Source organism: Poecile atricapillus, chromosome 2, assembly GCF_030490865.1.
Source record: "Poecile atricapillus isolate bPoeAtr1 chromosome 2, bPoeAtr1.hap1, whole genome shotgun sequence".
Taxonomy (NCBI): Eukaryota; Metazoa; Chordata; class Aves; order Passeriformes; family Paridae; genus Poecile; species Poecile atricapillus.
The window spans coordinates 151,201,554-151,219,714 of record NC_081250.1 but is presented as its reverse complement, the minus strand read 5'-3'; the positions used below and the strand labels follow the sequence as shown (position 1 = coordinate 151,219,714).

Sequence of the window (18,161 nt, the reverse complement as noted above, 5' to 3'; positions counted from 1 at the left end):
TGGTACAGAAACAGGTCTGTGAGATTACTTTTTATAAGGGTGTGTAGAGGACAGGGGAGAATGGCTTTAGACTAGATATGAGTAAGAAATTCTTTACTGTGAGGATGCTGTGAACAGGTTGCCCAGAGAAACTGTGGCTGCTGGAAGTGTTCAAGGCCAGGTTGGATGGGACTTGGAACAACTTGGGATAGTGGAAGGTGTCCCTGCCCATGGCAAGGGATTGGAAGAAGAAGATTTTTATCATCCCCTTCAACCCAAATCATTCTACAACTCAATGTTTATGCCTAAAATTGTCTGTGGAACAGCAAAGTAATTTTTTTTTTCTATGTAATACATGGCAGCAAGATGATCTCCTCTACTCCTCCCTTGGTAGATGGGGACGGACCGTTCCTGACTGAAAGTGCCTCTGTGTATAAAAAATAAAAGACTGATTCCGTAATGTTTCCCCACATTGACCATTTCACCGTGATGGACAATAAAAGGGCTCACCAGTAACTTACTCAGGGTCTGAGAAATTAAAATTTGGGCCTTGTGAATCCCAGGGAGAGGCAGCTGAGCTTGTGCTCTCCTTACTGATTTTCCCTTTCCTGGGAATAACTACAGCAGTAGCCGTGTAACAAGAAACAGGACATTTTATGGCCATTGTCACAACCTCTGCTGACCAGCTGCAAATTCCATAAGCTGTGGGTGACCAGATCTGCATAAAATGTCCCACGGAAACAAGCCCAGGAGAATTCCAGAAGCTCTGGCAGATGGCACTTCATCTTCTTGAACAACGTATGGGGTCTGGTACATATGGATTATAAAACCCTGTATAGGTTTTATGATTTCTTCCAAAAGAGCTGATTCTTGGAGCCAGATGGTTTCTATTATGGTTAATCTTAAGCAAACAAAAGTAATTTTCCTTCCTCCATTCAGTAAATGCTGAGAAGGTATATAAAGTATTATGCATAAATTAGCAGTATAGTTTTCTTATTTAAACATGTAGCTAAAGATTCCCAATAAATGGCAAAGGGTGTGTCACCCTTTTTAATTTATTTTTTAAATGTCTAATGAATTATCTTGCTCCTTTTTTTCTTCCCCTTTGATGGATAGTTGAAGTTCTCCAGAAGATACTCTGAGCTGAGAAAGCTGCCCCAGCATTTATAACATTATCCCTGCACAAACCCTTTTTTCCCATAGATGGGTGCCAGCTGTTGCAGTGCTCCCATTTTTATTTTCCATTGCATCCACTTTGTCTCTGTTTCAGTCATTTCTGCTGTCCTGACATCCCAGATCTCACACCATCCCTCCGGGGTTTTTAGTTTGTGAAAACTCTTCATGCAGGTCTCAATGACGCTGCAAGGTCTCACTGAGATTTTTGTTCTAACTTACTGTGGGAGCAATTTTTCGTCTGTGTCCTTGAAATGGCATGAAATTTTAGTTGTGAAGGAAGTTATAAAGAGAAAGGAAATGGGAAGAAAAGGTATTTTCTACACTTGAAATTCTACATCCTTGTACTGCAATAAGTGTTGACTCTGGAACAAACTTGAGGGTCCAGCATCACATTAACAAGGAGTGTAGAAATACCCATTTACCTGCATCATGGAATGACTTGGGTTGGAAAGGAACTAAAATCATCCAGTTCCATCCCCTGCCATGGACAGGGACACCCTCCACTATCCCAGGCTGCTCCAAGCCCCATCCAAGCTGGCCTTGGACACTTCCAGGGATGGGGAAATCACAGTGTCCCATCCCAGCGGGATGTGTTGGTTCAGCTGGAGAGCTGTGGCAAGGTTCTGTTTTCCAGGGTTTCTCTATTTTGTTCATAGGGAAGAATTTTTTTCTGCTACCACTCACTTGCATCACATGGACTTAATCAGAAAAAAAAAAAAAATCATCTCCATCTTGTCATTAATAGCCTGAATCTTTAAAAAGATATTTTCTAAGGCAATTAGTGCTGAGTTCATTAATAAGATGAGAAGAGAGGCTGATTAAGTGCCAGTTTAAAAATAAAAACATTATTTTGTGATTTATATCACCAATAAATTTTTAAATAACGGCGTTTCAAAAATATTTGGATTCTTCATCTTTTTTTGCTGGCTGCTTTCACGTTACACTCCCAATGGCTTGGGCAGTAAGTGTAAGATTAATCATTTCCACTTTGCTTTTCCAATCAGTTCCTTTACATTTTCACATTCTCTTGGTGCTGTTGTTTGTGTTTGCATTAACACAGGACTGCAGACTATCCCAGGAATATGACAGTACAAACAAAACTTGCTTTCACTCAGGTTTTATTTATATCCTCATACAGCATCAATATTAAAAAATGAAGCAAACTGTCAAATACCTTAAATTGCCTTTTTTATTTTTATTTTTATTTTTTTTTAATGACTTAGGTATTTTAAAAATACAGGCAGACACTGCCTTAATGCTTGCTTTTGCCACTGCTTTGGAGCATGAAGGAGGGAACATGATTAGACTTTCCATCCTGGAAAGCAAGAAGCAATAGGATTTGATAGGGAAATTTCAAAAATTAATTGGTATTTTACAGTACATTGATTTATTTCAATAAAAAATGAATTGTCCTTTTAACTCTATCCTAATCCACTACCAGCAAAAATTTAAATTAAAAAAAAAAGTGATTTTTTTTTCATTTAAAATGCGTCTTGGTGACACATCAGAATTATGCAAAACCTTTTAAGCTTGTCTCCCTGCTGCTTAAAAACGGAGAAAAACTCTTAATTGTAAAACTGTTCAAACAAAACCAAAATTTCTACACCTCCATTTACCAGCTTTTAAATCCACTGTCCAACTCTGCTTTGTATTTATTCTTCATAAAATTTTGCTTAAAATCTGAAGTCTGTTTTGCATTTAACCATCACAGAAAATCAACTTTTCCCCTAATTCTCCCAGCTGGAGAAGAGCACTTCAGCCCATGTGGATTCCTGTGGTGAAAGTGGGAGTTCTCTGAATTACTTTGTTCATTTTACAGAGGTTTGAGCAGGAGAAACAGGGCTGAGGATCCCACCAGCTCCTTCCCCATGGGCTGCCTGACCTTCAAACCACTTTCAGCCATCGTGTTGCCCCCATGAAGTGATGGGTTCTTTATTTCAGTGACAGCCTTGTGAGTTTCTGACATTTCCTTCTACTAAGGAGCAACAAGAGCTGCTGTTTTCCTTGTAGAAATTAGAATGCAGAATGTTTGTTGGGTTTTTTTCCATGCTGGTTGGGTTTATTTTTTATTTCTTTTAATCTTTCCCCTGCTGCCTAAACAGCAGCATAGGATGAGCACAGGTTTTTCTGGCAGCATTAATGCAGATGTAGAGAATATCAGGTTTTGTACTGGAGGCTGATGTTGCTGTCTAACATCTTTAACAAGCTTGAGAAGAAAGGAGTGAGAAGAACACACTGTCACTTGCTGCTGGGGAAAAGTCTGATATATTTCTAATGGTCTTTCAAAAGTAGGGAACTTGTTAATAATAAATTTAAATAAACTCTTAGGGTAGTAATGTAGCAAAGTTGGTGGGTTGGGACTCTTGCCTTGACTTTTTTGGGGTGTTTTCCTCCACATCATGAGTTGGAAGCAGCATCTCTGCTTCATCTCACCACTTTGCTTTTACAACGGAGTGTAGCTCGTCTTCTGGCTGACACCTTATGCCAGCAACCTTCCCTCGTGCTGTATCTCACCCTCTGGGATTCCTCTGCTCCTTGGCAAGACTGTACCAGCTGATTTTCCAGGATTTTGGTCATAGATTTGCTGTTCACTTGCAAAATCCACCTCCAGAACTGGAGTGAATTTGGGCAGGGCTGTAATTGCTCCCATCTGGGCACACAGAACACGTGATGCTCACCAAGGAGGAGCCTCTCCACTTGACCAAAAGTCAGTGCACTCTGTTTGTCTCAGGGTTGGCTCTAGGAACAGCTTCCTCTCTTGCTGGATAGTTTGGGTATTTGTCTTTATTTCCTTAGTACCACGTGGGTGGGTTTGGGAGGCTGTTTTTGGCTAATACTGCTGTGAGAAAGTTGAAGATGTACCCTCAGGGACATGGACCCCAAGTGATTTGGCAAAGCTGAAAATGAGTTGCCAACCCACTTCTCTGGCCGTGGCAGGGGGCTGGAACTGGATGATCTTTAAGGTCCCTTCCAACCCAAACCATTCTATGATTCCTGTGATTGTAATTGCTCCTTGGCCACACTCCTCCATGAGCTGAGGCTTCTGGCCCTCTCTGTGCTGCTCTGGACACACCAGGTGAGGTGCTGCTCATTAGAGAGTCTTTTCTTTTCCAGCAGTTTGTTATTAGCATAGGTGCTAAAGAAGGAAACCAAAGTGGAGGAAAACACCTTAACCAAAAATAATGCAAAGAAAATCTGATTGAATCTTGATTGCACTGTAAAAAATGATTAATCACAGAACCATACAATGGTTTGGGTTGGATGGAACCTTCAAAATCATCTTGTTCCCAGCCACCTGCCATGAGCAGGGACACCTTCCACTAGACCAGGTTGCTCAGGGTCCCATCCAACTTTCCCAAGGTGTTCCCTTAAGGAGAGGAGGAGAAGGCAGGTGCTTTTCTACCTAACACCTCTCCCTTTCTGATGAGTGGGAGGAAACGTGTTCTTCCAACTGAGAAGGATTTTACTTTCAGGTAAAGCTTCATTTCTGAAACCAGGAAAAATGTATTTTGTATGCTGGAGAAATCAGGAAGATGATTAAAAAAAGGAACAAAAAAAAAAAAAAGAAGGAAAAGGAGTTTATTAGTGTTAATGCCAACAGAGACCTTGAGTTAACCCGTAGGGAATTGAGTTCTTGAACACACTGACCCTGCAGTGTGATGAGGGGTTTGAGGGAGGACTGGTGCAAGCACCAGCTTCATCCCAATTTTTACACCTGTAATTCCATAGGTGCCCCTTCCTTGTGCTGTGGCCCTGCTGAGGAGACCCAGGCCTTTTGGACAAATCTGTAGCAAAGAGCCTCAGAGCTACTCCATGTGAAACAGCCTCATGTTTTCCAACACTGATGAAAATCACGTTGCCTGATGAGTGTGATTCTTGCTTACATTTCCCTTTATCACTTATTTCACTCAAATTTCATCAGCAGGAAATAAAAACCTCCCAAGCTTTCACGCCAGGAGCAACTTCACATTACACATGATGCTGCTTCTTTCATTCTCTTCCATTTCCTTTTCTATTTTAAGCTCACTGTTTTGAGGGAAGAAACTTTGTTCAAACACGCCCTTGGGCAATTCTTTCTGTCCTGGTGTTTGTTGAAGCTTTTTTTGACCAGTTTCAACAGGAGAGCAGAGGTGACGAGGAAAATCGGGGTTCCTGTGGTTTATATGAAAGGGGAAGGCAGTGGAAGACCAAACCTGTGTTCTGGCTGTGTGGAACTTGGGATCAGACAGCAGAGAATCCACAGGAGGAACACCCTGGGAAGCTGTTGAGTACTGGGGACTGAAGGATTTGTCTGGGGTGAGTGTAGGTGTCTGTGCCTCCACCACTTCTTGCTTGTTTTCTTTAGCATTTTCTCCCTCCTATGACAATTTGCTTTTTTCTCTTTACTCCTTCTTGTCCTTGGCCTCCTTCATCTTCTTCCAACCTTTCAGTTTTATGCCAGCTGTTGTGGAAAAACTAAAATAAAGACAAGAATTTACCATTTTTTCTCCAGAGCAAATTTCCTTTTCTCTCTGGCCAGCAGCCAAAGATCTATCTCTTCCTCTCCCTTGAGTTCATTTCCCAGTGCCAGAGGCACATGGCTCTCATTGTGGATCTCAGCCTTCAGTAAGGAATTATTCTCTTGGACAATGCTGTGAACAGGGAGAATTGAAGCCTTGCAATGGCTCGAGTGGTCCTGGAGGAGGAACAAGGTGCTGGATGGGTGAGACTCATCCCCTCAGCTCAGCTGTGAAAGGGTTAAGCCACAGGGCTGGCTGTGGTGGGGCTCTATCCATACTGGTGAACCGAGGATTTGGGGTGGATGGTTTGAAATCAGAGTGAGCAGGATGCTTCCTGCCTGCTTTTTTTACTCCTTGCAGGTGTTTCATGGTACAGAAGAGGAGTTTGGAGACTGAGTAATTTTCTCTGGGAGTTTCTTTGGCAAAGGATGATGCTGTAACTTCAGTTCAAGCTTTCAGAGGAGAGAAGCTACAGGAAATCTGGGACTTGCTTTAGCAGAACACAGATATAATTCTTGGTGGTGCTCTGGGGATAAATCCGTAGGAATTTGAGGTGCTGAATTGCTTTGCTACAGCCACATTAAGTATCATAAGTAGAAAGATCAAATACTTGTCCTGTTCTTCCTCTCTTCCCCTTTTTTACTGGAGTTACTTTAATTACTGCTTCTTCTTCTCTGCAACTTTTAGGTTATTTTGAGTTTGCTGCAAAATTGAGTTCAGGGAGGCAATTGACTTCACCTGGCTGCAGAAAAGCCATTAGGAACTCCAAATTAGTGTGAAATAATTAATAGGAAAAGAAGATTAACGTGGCAAACACGGGTGCTTTTCATTAACATTAAGCAAAAGGATGTTCCTGTAGGTTCCTTCACCATGTGTGTGGTCCTGGACCTCCAGCAATTCCCTTTGGACATTAATTATATCCAGATCACTCGAGACAAGACCTTATAAACCTGGCCAGGCATCGTATTTGGCTTGCCTTGAAGAGGAACTGGAAGAAATTCCTGCTGGGATTTCTACTTCCCTGCCAAAGCTGCTGGTGGAGGTGCTTGGAGCTGTCGACTGTCCCAGCACATGAGAGCCCCAGGGATGTCCAGGTGAAGGAGAATTATTTTCTCTCTCCTGAGCAGGACTGGGGGAAGCAGCCCATGAGTCCTGGGGTTCTACTTTGCTCCAAGCACAGACACCACATCCCTCCACTGGCCAGTCCTCATCCAGAGCTGTCTCCTGCAGACAGAATTGTGATGAATTAAAGATTATAATTGCTCTGAATCATGGAAAGTGATGAACTCTGAGTGTTCTCTGAAACAGTGGTTGTAAAAATCAAGTGTAAGGCTTGCATGGATTTTTAAGCTTCTCAACCACTCCTTACAATTCCCCAAAGGGAGATTGCAGCCAGGCTGGGCTCTGTCACTTCTCCCAGGTAGAAAATGGTAGAAAAAGTGGAAATGGCCTCAGGATTTACCAGGTGAGGTTTGTATTGGACATTAGGAACAATTTCTTCAATGAAAGGCTCATCAGTCATGGGAACAGGGTGTCAGGGGAAGTGGCTGAGTCACCATCCCTGGAGATATTGAAAGATGTGTAGATGTGGCACTCTAGGCACACATTTTAGTGGTGGATTTGGCAGTGCTTGGTTAAATGGTTGGATTCAAAGGTTTTTTCCAACCTAAGTGATTCCATGATTCAGTTTATTTTTTCTTTTCTTTTTTTTATTTTTTTTTTCTCTTTTCCTTTTGCATTGATCCAGAGAGTGGCAGGTAACACAGAGGTCTAAGATGTCATAGCAGATGGGTGTGAGGTGATGTTGCATGGCTGGATTTAAACTTGCTGCAGCCTCACAGATTTTTGCCCAGAGGAAAGGAATATTTCTGGGATAAAACCCCACACCCAAGTCACAAAGCTCCTCAAGGGCCCACTCGCAGCTGAGGCCTCCCCCTGCAGGGTGTGCATTGACACACTTTGCTTTGGCAGAGCAGGTATTGAAAAGCTCTTTTTTCCATCTGTTGTGCTTACCTGGGTGCCTGTGGGGCTTTTCAGGCAGAGAAAAGAAGAATTAAATAGGCAAATATCAGAAATGCCGCTGTTAGCTGCTTAAGGCTGCTTTAGGAATTGGTTGGTGAAGGTTTGAGTGACCTGGTCTAGTGGAAGGTGTCCCTGCCCATGGTGGCAGGAACAGATGATATTTAAGGTCCCTTCCAACCTCAAACATTCTATGATTTCTGTGAATAAAAATAAATATAACAGCACTAAATATAGCAGGTTATCACTATATCCTAGGCAGGGAGGTGTTGAACTGATAGCAGAGGAAGTTGGGTTGTCCTGGGATCCAAGGGGATTTTTCTGGAAAAATAAATAGAAACAGTACAAACGTTGTTTTGGGAATGTCCAGATAAGGAAAAAAAGGAGAAACCATTTGTGTGTGGGATTCTGTAACACATCCATTGCAAAGCCTTCACAGCCTTGGGGACTCAGTACATATAAAAGTCCTTTTTTCCCAGCTGTGGCCCTGAACTTGTTAGTGTCAGGGCATGTATTTAATGCATAACATAATTTAATGCATATCAGAAACCTCCTAATCCTTCTTGGGGGATCAAAATATTTAAGTATTCACTTGATGTAATCAAAGATGTTTAATTTTTTATCAGACTTCACATCCACTTCACTTCTCAGTCTTGGGTTGTCTTCCTTGGCTGCCTTGGTAGTACAGATGCAGTTTTGCTTTGCTTTCTGCTGCTGTCTTCATATTGTTCTGCTTGTCTGCTTGAACTGCTGCATCCTCCTTGAATAGTTACAACATCTCAGCTTGATGTGTTGAAGCTTGAAATTGGAGTAGTTAAAACAGCCTTCTTGTTACTATTTTCTTTTCTTTTGCAAAATAGAAACAAAATAAAAGCCAGAACTGGCAGCATGCTGTGACGTGAAATAAAAGTCTAGGGGCAGGAAACTGCAAGCCAGATACAGTGCAATTTTCCCAGGAAAAAACATTCTCCATGAATTGCATTTTCAAAGTCAGTGTTTGGAAATTTTGGACAAAGGTTTCATTTGCCTTACTGGTTTTTTGTTGTTTTTTTGTTTTTATTTTAGATTTAATTTGCATTTTTTTAGGTATGAGAGTGACCATGAATGCTGTAAGATAGGTGTGGCCTTGAGGCCTCCATTTAAGTAATTTTGACTACAATGAATATGTGGAACCTTAAAAAAAGAATTATTTCCATGATTTCAGAGTATGATCCACATCTGTTGTCTCTTTCCAGTTAGGGGATTGTGGCTCAAAGCGAGGAAACTAACAATAAATATAATTAAACAATAAATATAATTATAACAATAAATATAATTAAATCTCACCCTCCCAAATTAGCACCTGAATTTTTGGGTAGTTTTTAACTTCATGGAAGAACTCTGGGCTCTCAGTGTTGCTCTGTGTTTCCTTCTCAGGTGTGCACAGTCCGTGCAGTGAAATTGGTGCTTCTCCTGCCTTTTTCAACCTTTGGGATATTTCATCTTTGCTCTTGGTGTGCCTTTGGCATTTGAAATGCTCCTCAGAAGCCCCTGCTGGGTGCTGTGCAGGAGTGTCCCCATGTGGGAACCCACTGAAGTCTGCAGTCTGGGTTATTTGGGGATTTAAAGCAATATTGTTCCCAGCTGGGTGATTACAACTGAGCTCTTGAGGGAGTTCCCAAGCCGTGAGTTGGTTGCTTCAGGGTTCATCTGAGGCTTTGTTCAGTACCTCAGTGCATGTGGACTCACTGGGCCAGGATGAAAATCTGTTGAGGCAAATTTAGTGTTTCTAAGGAAAGAATAGAAATAAAGAAGTCAAATAAACCCTCTCCCCATCCTCTAAAAAAAAAGAACCCCACCCATGCAAAATGAGTTCTATCGCAAAATCTGCAGAGCAGTTTTCTCTGGAATATGTTAGCACCCTGAAAATCCAAGAAAAACCTCCTAAAATGGGGGTATTCACAGTCTGTAAAGATCTAAAAATCTTACCCTGTCCTGCTCTTTGTGGTGATTTAATGAGATCTGGACCCTGTTAGTAACAAGTGAAATTCCTGGGGGACAGGGGAGCCCGTGCTGATTTCTGCTGTTCTGCAGCCTCCTCTGCAGAACAAAGGAAAGGAATGTCTGGGACAGCTGATTTAGGAGAAACTGCAGGAAGAGTGGGAAAATCTCTATCAATAAGGCCCTGTGCATTTGGATTAAACAGCATTTAATACCCTGGATTTGTGTCATGCTGACAGGCTGATCCATGACTTTATTTACAGCTCTTACAGGGCTGAACGTCTCAGTGAGTGTGAGAAGCAGTGGAAAATCTGCTCTCTGGATGTGCAGCTGCTGCTCCAGCACTGGGAGATGCATCCTCAGCCCTAACCTGAGCAGTGCATCCATCAGGCTTCTCATTTTTCCCAATTTCCCTCATTTTTGCCTTGCTCCATCGTTATCTTTCTGCTCTGCCAGGTGCAGGTTGGGTGTGTGGTGTTTTAGCAGCTTAGGGAATTCTGGTTAAGGGGTGCAGAGGAGGTCAGAGTTCCAGTCTGCTGACTCAAAGAAATGGATCTCAGCTCCTGTTTGAGTCTGAGATGCTTCACTCAGAGGAGCAGCTGGGTAAAAACTGGGGCTGTTGGACTCTTTCAGATGGACAAGTCCTGGGGTGCTTCAGGATGTGACCAAAGTTTCAGGTAAAGCAGCTTCTGGGAAACTCACAAAAGCTGACACAGGTGGGAGGCAAAATAAAAAAAATAAATAAATCTGCTGGGAAGCTGCTGCCCTGAAACTGGTCACAAAGACATTATTACAAATGAGTGTTTCTCTGGTGACTGTGAACAATCAAAATTGAAGTGCCTGGTTAAAACTTATTTACATGATGTGTCCTTTCTCTGTAAGATGGACTTAATACAACCATAATTAACAGTGTTAAGCTGAAGGAAGGTGGATTTAGATTGGATATCAGGAAGAAATTCCTCCCTGTGAGGGTGGTGAGGCCCTGGCACAGGTTGTCCAGAGAAGCTGTGGCTGCCCCATCCCTGGAAGTGTCCAAGGCCAGGTTGGATGGGGTTTGGAGCAACCTGGGATAGTGGAAGGTGCCCCTGTCCATGGCAGGGGGGTGGAACTGGGTGATCCATAAGGTCCCTTCCAACCCAAACCATTCTGTGATTCTCTAGTATAGCTCAGTCCAACCCCACATCACTCCTTCTCTGGGGAGGATGAAACTGTGGAGAAGCTGGGGGCAGTTTCAGGGATTTCAAAGCTGGGAAATGAAGCTAAAAAATCAGAACAAAAAAACCAAACCCAAACAAAAAAAAAAATCCTAAATAAACAAACAAAACAATAAGAAAAAGGAAAAAAAAAAAAAAAAACCACACCAAAAGAAACCCAGCAAAACGCCAACCAACAAAAAGAAAAACACCCTACTTTCTACCAAACCTGAAATCCCAAAATGTTGAAACCCTCACTTCAGTGTTCTTGTAGGGCAGATTTGAGTGCCTTGGCTAAAGTGGGAACCTTGGGAATGAAGTGTAAGAATTTTTCTGGGCACCAGCAGTAGAAATTCCTGGCACTGGAATTTCCCCTTCCATTTGAGCTATCAGGAAGGAATGGGAAGAAGTGAAGCCTCTCTTGGGGGTTGGGGGAGGAATGTGTGGAGGTCCCACTGAGCTCCCACCTGCCCCAAATGCTTTGAGCCCACGGGGCAGGTGCCCTCTGCTCGCTGCTTCCTGCCCTTTTCCACAGGCAGGACCTGCTCACGAGCCCTCCTGCTCTGGAAAGTGCTGGCTGACCATCACTTGGCATTGTGGTTTGTCATGCAGTCGTGATTCTGATACTCCCACTCCATAAATGAGGTGGAATTATTTGTATTCTGGTTGCTGATGATCCCTACAAATGCCATCTCAATCCGTGTGGGCTGTATCCACTGTGTTGCAGCAGCACCTTCACTGTCCTGGTGCCGCTGGATTTGTCTGTCCAGTGCAAGCTCCATGACCAGGCACTGTGTAAAGCTGCATCAGATCACCCTACCTGGGCTAAACTTCTGCAGCAAGGAGGAATCTACGTCCCTTTCAAAGCACCATCCCCCTCTCAAAGTGATTGGTGGTGTGCAGTATTAACACAATTTGTTTTCTGTTCTTCTCTTCACAGCCACCCAGATTGATCCCAGCGAACTGCAGGAACTTTTTCAGGAGACTTCAGCCAATGTCTTCCGAATTAACTCCAATGGTGCGTAAAATGAAAGGTTTCCTGGTGTGTTCTGTGCTGTCCTGCTGATGATTCCTGAGCATGGACACGGCCCCTGGCAGCTCCTCTTGTCAGGGAGCAAATATTAATGCAGCTTTTCTGCTGCTGCATCTCATGAGCAGCAGCACATGTCCAATACACAGCTCCTTATAAGATGTAAAAATATTCCACCATATGTTCCATCCAACAGGCACAGACATATTCCAATCCTTGCTAAGACCACATCCTTTTTCTATTTTTAATTATGTCATCTGTTACAATAGAGAGCTAGAGCTCAGAAAGGTGGAACAAGGCAGGCTCATTTTCATTGCAGCACTACTGTGTTCAGAGCCTGTCACATGAGCTTGCAAAACATCTATCTCCCTTAGAAAAACCAAAACTCTGCTGTTCTCCACTCTGTGGCTGGGCAGGGGTGCTTTTGCTGCTCCTATCTCCCCAGCCACTAGAGATGCAGAGTCCTCCCTCCTTTGAAACAAGTTCTTGCTCATCAGTTTCATGGGGTTAGGCTGGAGGAATTTATCTTGCAGACAGAAAAAAACTAACCTTGCTGAGTGGAAGGCAGTGCCATTGTACCCCAGCTGTAAAATACAGCAGTGTCGGACAGGCATCTGAAATTTTCAGTGCTGATTTTACAGTAGACCTTGAAATTGCTTTGGAGTCACCTGGACAGCTTTTGTGTCTGTTTTTTCTGTCTTGGGTGACAGAGAGGAACCTAGCCTAGGTTCAGGGAAAGGGTTTTAGTGCCTCCTTATTTGTGTAATTCTTCCCCAGTGTGACCCAGGGGTGGAGCCCTGGTCGTTGTAGCAAGTGATCCTTGTTAGAACAAGGATGGGAATTAAAAACTTCTAAAATGTAGTTGTCTGTACTTTTGATGAGTTGTGTGTGCTCCCTCTGCCAGGAAAATTCAAGCACCAGTTTTTCTATAACTACAAGGGGTTGGTGACCCTTGTATTGGTGACACACATCCCATGTAAAAATGGGATTATGGCCACTGTGGGAGCTTGACCTGCACCTGTCACGGGTGCTTGGCTGGCAGGTGGGTGAAAAACCACACCATAACACACAGAAAAACCTGCATTAGCAGTTTTGGCTGCTCCAGCACCAATAGTTTTAATTTGACAATGCCAGTGATGAGCGGTAGTAGCACTTCTACTTCCAAAATGAGGGCTCAGACTGAACCTTCTGGTGAGTCTGTGTGTGCTGTTCTTGTCCAAGCTGGACAGATTAGGGCTGACTTGATGTGCCCCTGTGCTTTAATCACGACTCCTTCTACAGTGGAGTTTTTCCTGAGAAAACCTAAAGGTGAATGGCACATCTCTTTCAAAATACCACAACCCATTTTCTGTTTCCATTCTTTGTTAGAATTGCCTTAACCCCTTCAATTCATGTTAGACAGCCTCTCTTGTTGTTATTTCTCCTCTTGAGATGGTGATGATGTGTTTCCTTTTAAGAGTTGCCTGAACTGCTCTGTGAAGCAGATAATGCAAATGCATGCACTTAAAACTATTGCAAAAATAGAGAGGGTGCAGAGAAAAGCCAAAACTGTTTGACATCTGAAAATCAGACTTTAAAATTCATGCCAACCAAATTTCTGTTTGAGACATCTAAGAAGTCTCGATCATGGTGTGTAAGCACCTCTCTAGGAAGAAAGACATCAAATAGATGGCAAGGGGCTCGTTAATCTATCGTTCTCACACAGAAGGAGATCAGGAGATAGGAGTTAAAACTAGACAAATTCAGTCCTTCTGTATGAGGATAACCAGACATTAGAACTGCTTATGGAGGGGGCTTGGAGGATTTGGCTTTGTCATGAACCTTTAAATCAAGATTCAAATGTCTTTTTTATAAGATATACTTTAGTCCAGCTGCAGTCCACAGTCTTGATGTGGGACTGATGGGACAAAATTTTATGGGAGGAAATCAGATTGGATAATCAGAATTGCTCTCTCTGGCTTTTAAAATCTATGAATCTATGAATCTATAATGCCTTTTAAAGTGCTTTCAAGTTGAAGGAATGCCCATAAGATACTCTACTGTTGTTTCTCTGTTCACTACCCGTATTATTTTTTGCCTGACAAAATCAGTTTCATTCAGTTTCATTCAGTTTATTTTTTATAGTCTTTCCCCCAAAACGTGGTTAGAGATTTTCAGGAGAAGGCTGCTGAGTGTACTTTTAAGATTTTGCAGAGCTAATTCACTTTAGGTAAAGAACTTTTTAGGGTTAGAAAATGGGGAAGAGTGCCCATGATTCTTTCTGTGTCGTAAAGTCTCTTCAGGAAACTCAGGAAGCTCTGACTTGGAGCATGGAAAATAGGTCAGTGATGTTGTTTGTGTAGCACCACACAAGTGGCTGAGCAAGGAACAGGCAGCTACGTTCCAGATGCTCACCAGATGATGGGGTTACTTCTCTTGTGCTGGGCATGGTGTCTTGAACATCCTAAAAATTGCATAAATCCTATCACAACTCCTCTTTCCCTTCGTTTCCTGGCTAGCTGCAGCCTCTCTGAGGTTCTTCAGGTTCCCCATTGGAGATCTAACCATGCACCTGAAATGTTCCTGTTCCTTTTTGGGGTGCTGAAGATCATAGAATCGTGGAGTTATAGAATCATTAAGGTTGGAAAAGACTTCCAAGATCTCCAAGTCTAAGCTTTGACTGAATGACATCAAGGCCACTAAACCTTGGGAAATGCCTTGGTTTGTTTTTGAACACTCCCAGGAATTGTGACTTCACCCCTTCCCTGGCCAGGCTCTTCCGAGCTGTCAGGAATTGGCCATGTTGTGCTTTTTGTTGTTTAGATTCTAAAAATCCCAGGTTGTGGCCAATCTCAGCAATACCTTTTATGTCTTTGGGGAATGACTATTTTTAATGAAACAAGAAGTCAACTTTGTCCCAGGATTTTAAAGCACCATTGAATTTTATTGAGAAACACTGCAGGAGTAATAAACACTGTGTGCTTTGTCCCTCTTTGCTGTCCTTATTCTTTTTACAGAATTCTGAGCCTTTGGGGTGATTTCAATTCTTCTTGGGCACTTCAGGACTTGCTTCCTGACCAAGGGGGATTTTATAGCTCTGAGTTGATTATTCTCACCTATAAATTCTTCCTGTTCCCTTTTTCTGCCATGAAAATGGAAATCTCCCTCATTTGTTGAATAAAAATCTTAGCCAGGACAGCTGGTTCTGTTTATATGCTACTGGATCACTCTCCTGCTGGGTTGTGAGCTTATTGGCTTTGTTTTAAAAAGTCTCTTACAGAAGTATGGAGGGGTAGAGGAAGAGTTTCCCTAATCTTTGCATCTGCTTTATTTCTCTTAATCTTTTGGGGCTGTTCCTGCTGAAAATGGGGAAGGTTCCTAGAATCATAGAGTCACAGAATTGTTTGGATTGGAAGGGACCTTAAAAGTCATCTTGTTCCAACACCTTGCCATGGGGAGGGACACCTTCCAGTAGACCAGGCTGTCACTTTCATGTTTTTGGGTTTTTAAATTTAGTTGATTTTCCTATCAGGACACAAAAAGCAGCTCGAATTCTGCCTGAATTTGTCTCATTTATGGATTTTATTTTTTTTTTTTACCTATACTTTTATCAAGACTTTGCATTTTTTTTTTTTTTTTTTTCATGTGCAGCTTTTAGCTGCCTCTTAGTAAGTATCTTATAAATAAGTGCAATAAATAGCACTCCTAAGTCGGGTTGCTCTGGTGCATCTTGTCTGATCAGTGGAGGATATGCTGGAGGAATCAGACCTGAGCTGCCCAGATGGAGAACCTGACCTCTCTGATGGGTCTCCTGCCTCTCTAATTCCTGCTCCTCACTCAGTAATGATGGCCCATAACAGGTTGGTGCCATGTGCAGTCCCATTTCCTTGATCTTAAAGGCTAAGCAGAGGACTTTTTCCACATCCCTCAGGTGTGATAGAGTCTCCACTGCCATCTCAGGATGGTTATTTATCCCCCATTGATTTAAGGAATGAGATGGCACAGGCAACTGGGGTCCAAGCTCCCACTGCAGCAAATCAGTGCAGCTCCAGCATCACTGATGCCTTGTGAATGTGTCTCATTCTGGAGGACTCAAGCATGCCTTTTAATAACAAAAAGAACAAGACTTTTAAAATAAGATTCCTGTTTTACGAATGGCTTCACACATCCCTCCAGCAACGCTTGATGTTTTGCTCCTCTGGTCAAATTACTGCTCACATGACCAGAACTGGTACATTGAGAGGGATTTTCCACATCCAGCACAGGAACTGCAGAGATTTTGATTAATTTATTCTTGGTAAAAGAAAGTTAGATTTAACTGGGAGTAGCTCAGATTTGACTATAGAATCACAGAATGGCTTGGGTTGGAAAGGACCTTAAAGATCACTTGGTTCCAACCCCCTGCCATGAGCAGGGAGAGCTTCAAGGCCAGGTTGCTTCAAGCCTTGTCCAACCTGGCCTTGAACACTTCCAGGGTTGGGGCAGCCACAGCTTCTCTGGGCAAGCTGAGCCAGGGCCTCTCCAGCCTCACAGTAAAGAATTTCTTCCTAATATCCAATCTAAGCCTGTCCTCCATCAGTGTAAATCCTCTCCTGCTTGTCCTATCACTTCATGCCCTTGTCCAGAGTCCCTCTCCATTTCTCTTGAAGCCCCTTTAGGCACTGGAAGGTGCTCTGAGCTCTCTCTGGAGCCGTCTCTTCTCCAGGCTGAATAATCCCAGCAGTCCCAGCCTGGCTTCAGAGCAGAGATGCTCCAGCCCCGTGATCATCTCCATGGCCACCTGGATTTTCTTCAACAGGTCCACATCCTTCTTGTGTTGGGGGCCACAGAGCTGGATGCAGTGCAGGTGGGGTCTCATGGGAGGAGAGCAGAGGGGGAGAATCACCTCCACTGAGCTTCTGGCCACTCCTCTTGCTGGAGCCGTAGTCCCGCTGTTTTCCAGATAAGAGCTATAGCAAATGGCAACCTCTGGCTCCTCCAGAGTGCATATCTTGTCATTTTGGGACAACTGACATTTATTTAGTTTTCTAAATAGTATGTTTGAATTGGAATATTAGATAAAATTATTGGATAAGAACTTAATCCAGGTCACATTCTCATCTAACTGACAAACACTTTCCTCACCTCTTTCATTCATGTCTCATTTTCTTTTCAACTTTTCGCAGGTTTTCCAAAATGCTGAACAAATCTGTCAGCTCCTGGGTTTGCCTTAGTGTGAAATGGCATGAGTGTGAAGTCTTGAACTGTTCTGTTCAGTAGCAAAACTTCTTTCCTGTCCAATCACCTCCAAAGCAGGTTCAGCAAAACTCACTTTGAATTGTCCTTATTTTCTCAGGTCAGGTTTGAAAGGTTCATGGAGGCTGTAGCTGCTGATTTTGTTCTGGAATTGCACACATGACATTAACTGGTTCATACAAATTCAGTGTCCACACAAGTCCTTTCTTCACCTTGGCTTGCTGTCTGTTCTCCAAGGACCACACTCTGCTTTGTTCCAAAGGGTTGATGGGTCCAAAAGGATTTTTAATTGATGAAAAATTTTGTATTTGAACTGGACAGCATGTATACTGTGTGGGAAATTGATTTGTTAGGATTGTGGAGAGGGAAAGAGGGAATTATAGTATCCATGAGATCTCTGCAGGGCCAGTACTGTCCTTCTACAGAAGCAAGTGGTTATTGGTGAAAACTTCCAATTTCTTCTTTAAAACATTGTGCTTCCAGCAAAGAAGAATAATTATTAGCTCAGTTATAGACAATTCCTTGAGGCTTTATCTTATTGAATCTCCAAACTCTGCAGTAAAATCTGTTATTGAGAACTGGCACTGGTGGAAATACATGGTGCTATTCAAAGTTTTTTTTGAATATTCATGTAGTTCAGGCACATTAGTTACTTCTTATGCTGCTTAGTGACTTTTGGTGTCAAGCCAGCAGAGCCCAAAAGAGAAGAGTGGATTTTGACTGTCAGTGCAAATATAATTAAGTGACTTGTTCAAAACTACAGGCCAAGTCCAAGTCTGCAGAGTCATTAAAACAGAGGATTTCTTAAATTTCTGCCGAAATAATTGAGCCATGTTTTTAATCTGTTCTTCTTTCCATCCTTAAATACTGAAGCGTGACTGATAACAGGTTATGGGTTTTTACAGTTGGAAACGTCCTGAGAGAAATCCCACATGTAAATATCAAGAATGTAATTTATTTAACATGTTTCATTGTGGGAAATCTCGAAGTGCTTTGCTTGCTGGCTGTACTAAATCCAAAGGTAGTGACCTGTTGTTAATTTGAAAGTGAATTGAGATGGTGAAATTCAAG

At 42.6% G+C, this 18,161-nt stretch overlaps 1 protein-coding gene across 13 annotated transcripts in view; it reads left to right on the top strand.

Annotated features, from left to right (window-relative positions):
• TSNARE1 (t-SNARE domain containing 1) overlaps window positions 1-18,161 on the top strand; it is a 453,286-nt gene that overhangs the window by 135,384 nt on the left and 299,741 nt on the right. For all 13 annotated transcript variants that reach the window (XM_058832855.1, XM_058832854.1, XM_058832853.1 and 10 more), the window contains one exon: window positions 11,787-11,864. In XM_058832855.1, the coding sequence (XP_058688838.1) occupies window positions 11,787-11,864 (78 nt within the window). The remainder of the gene's footprint in view (window positions 1-11,786; window positions 11,865-18,161) is intronic.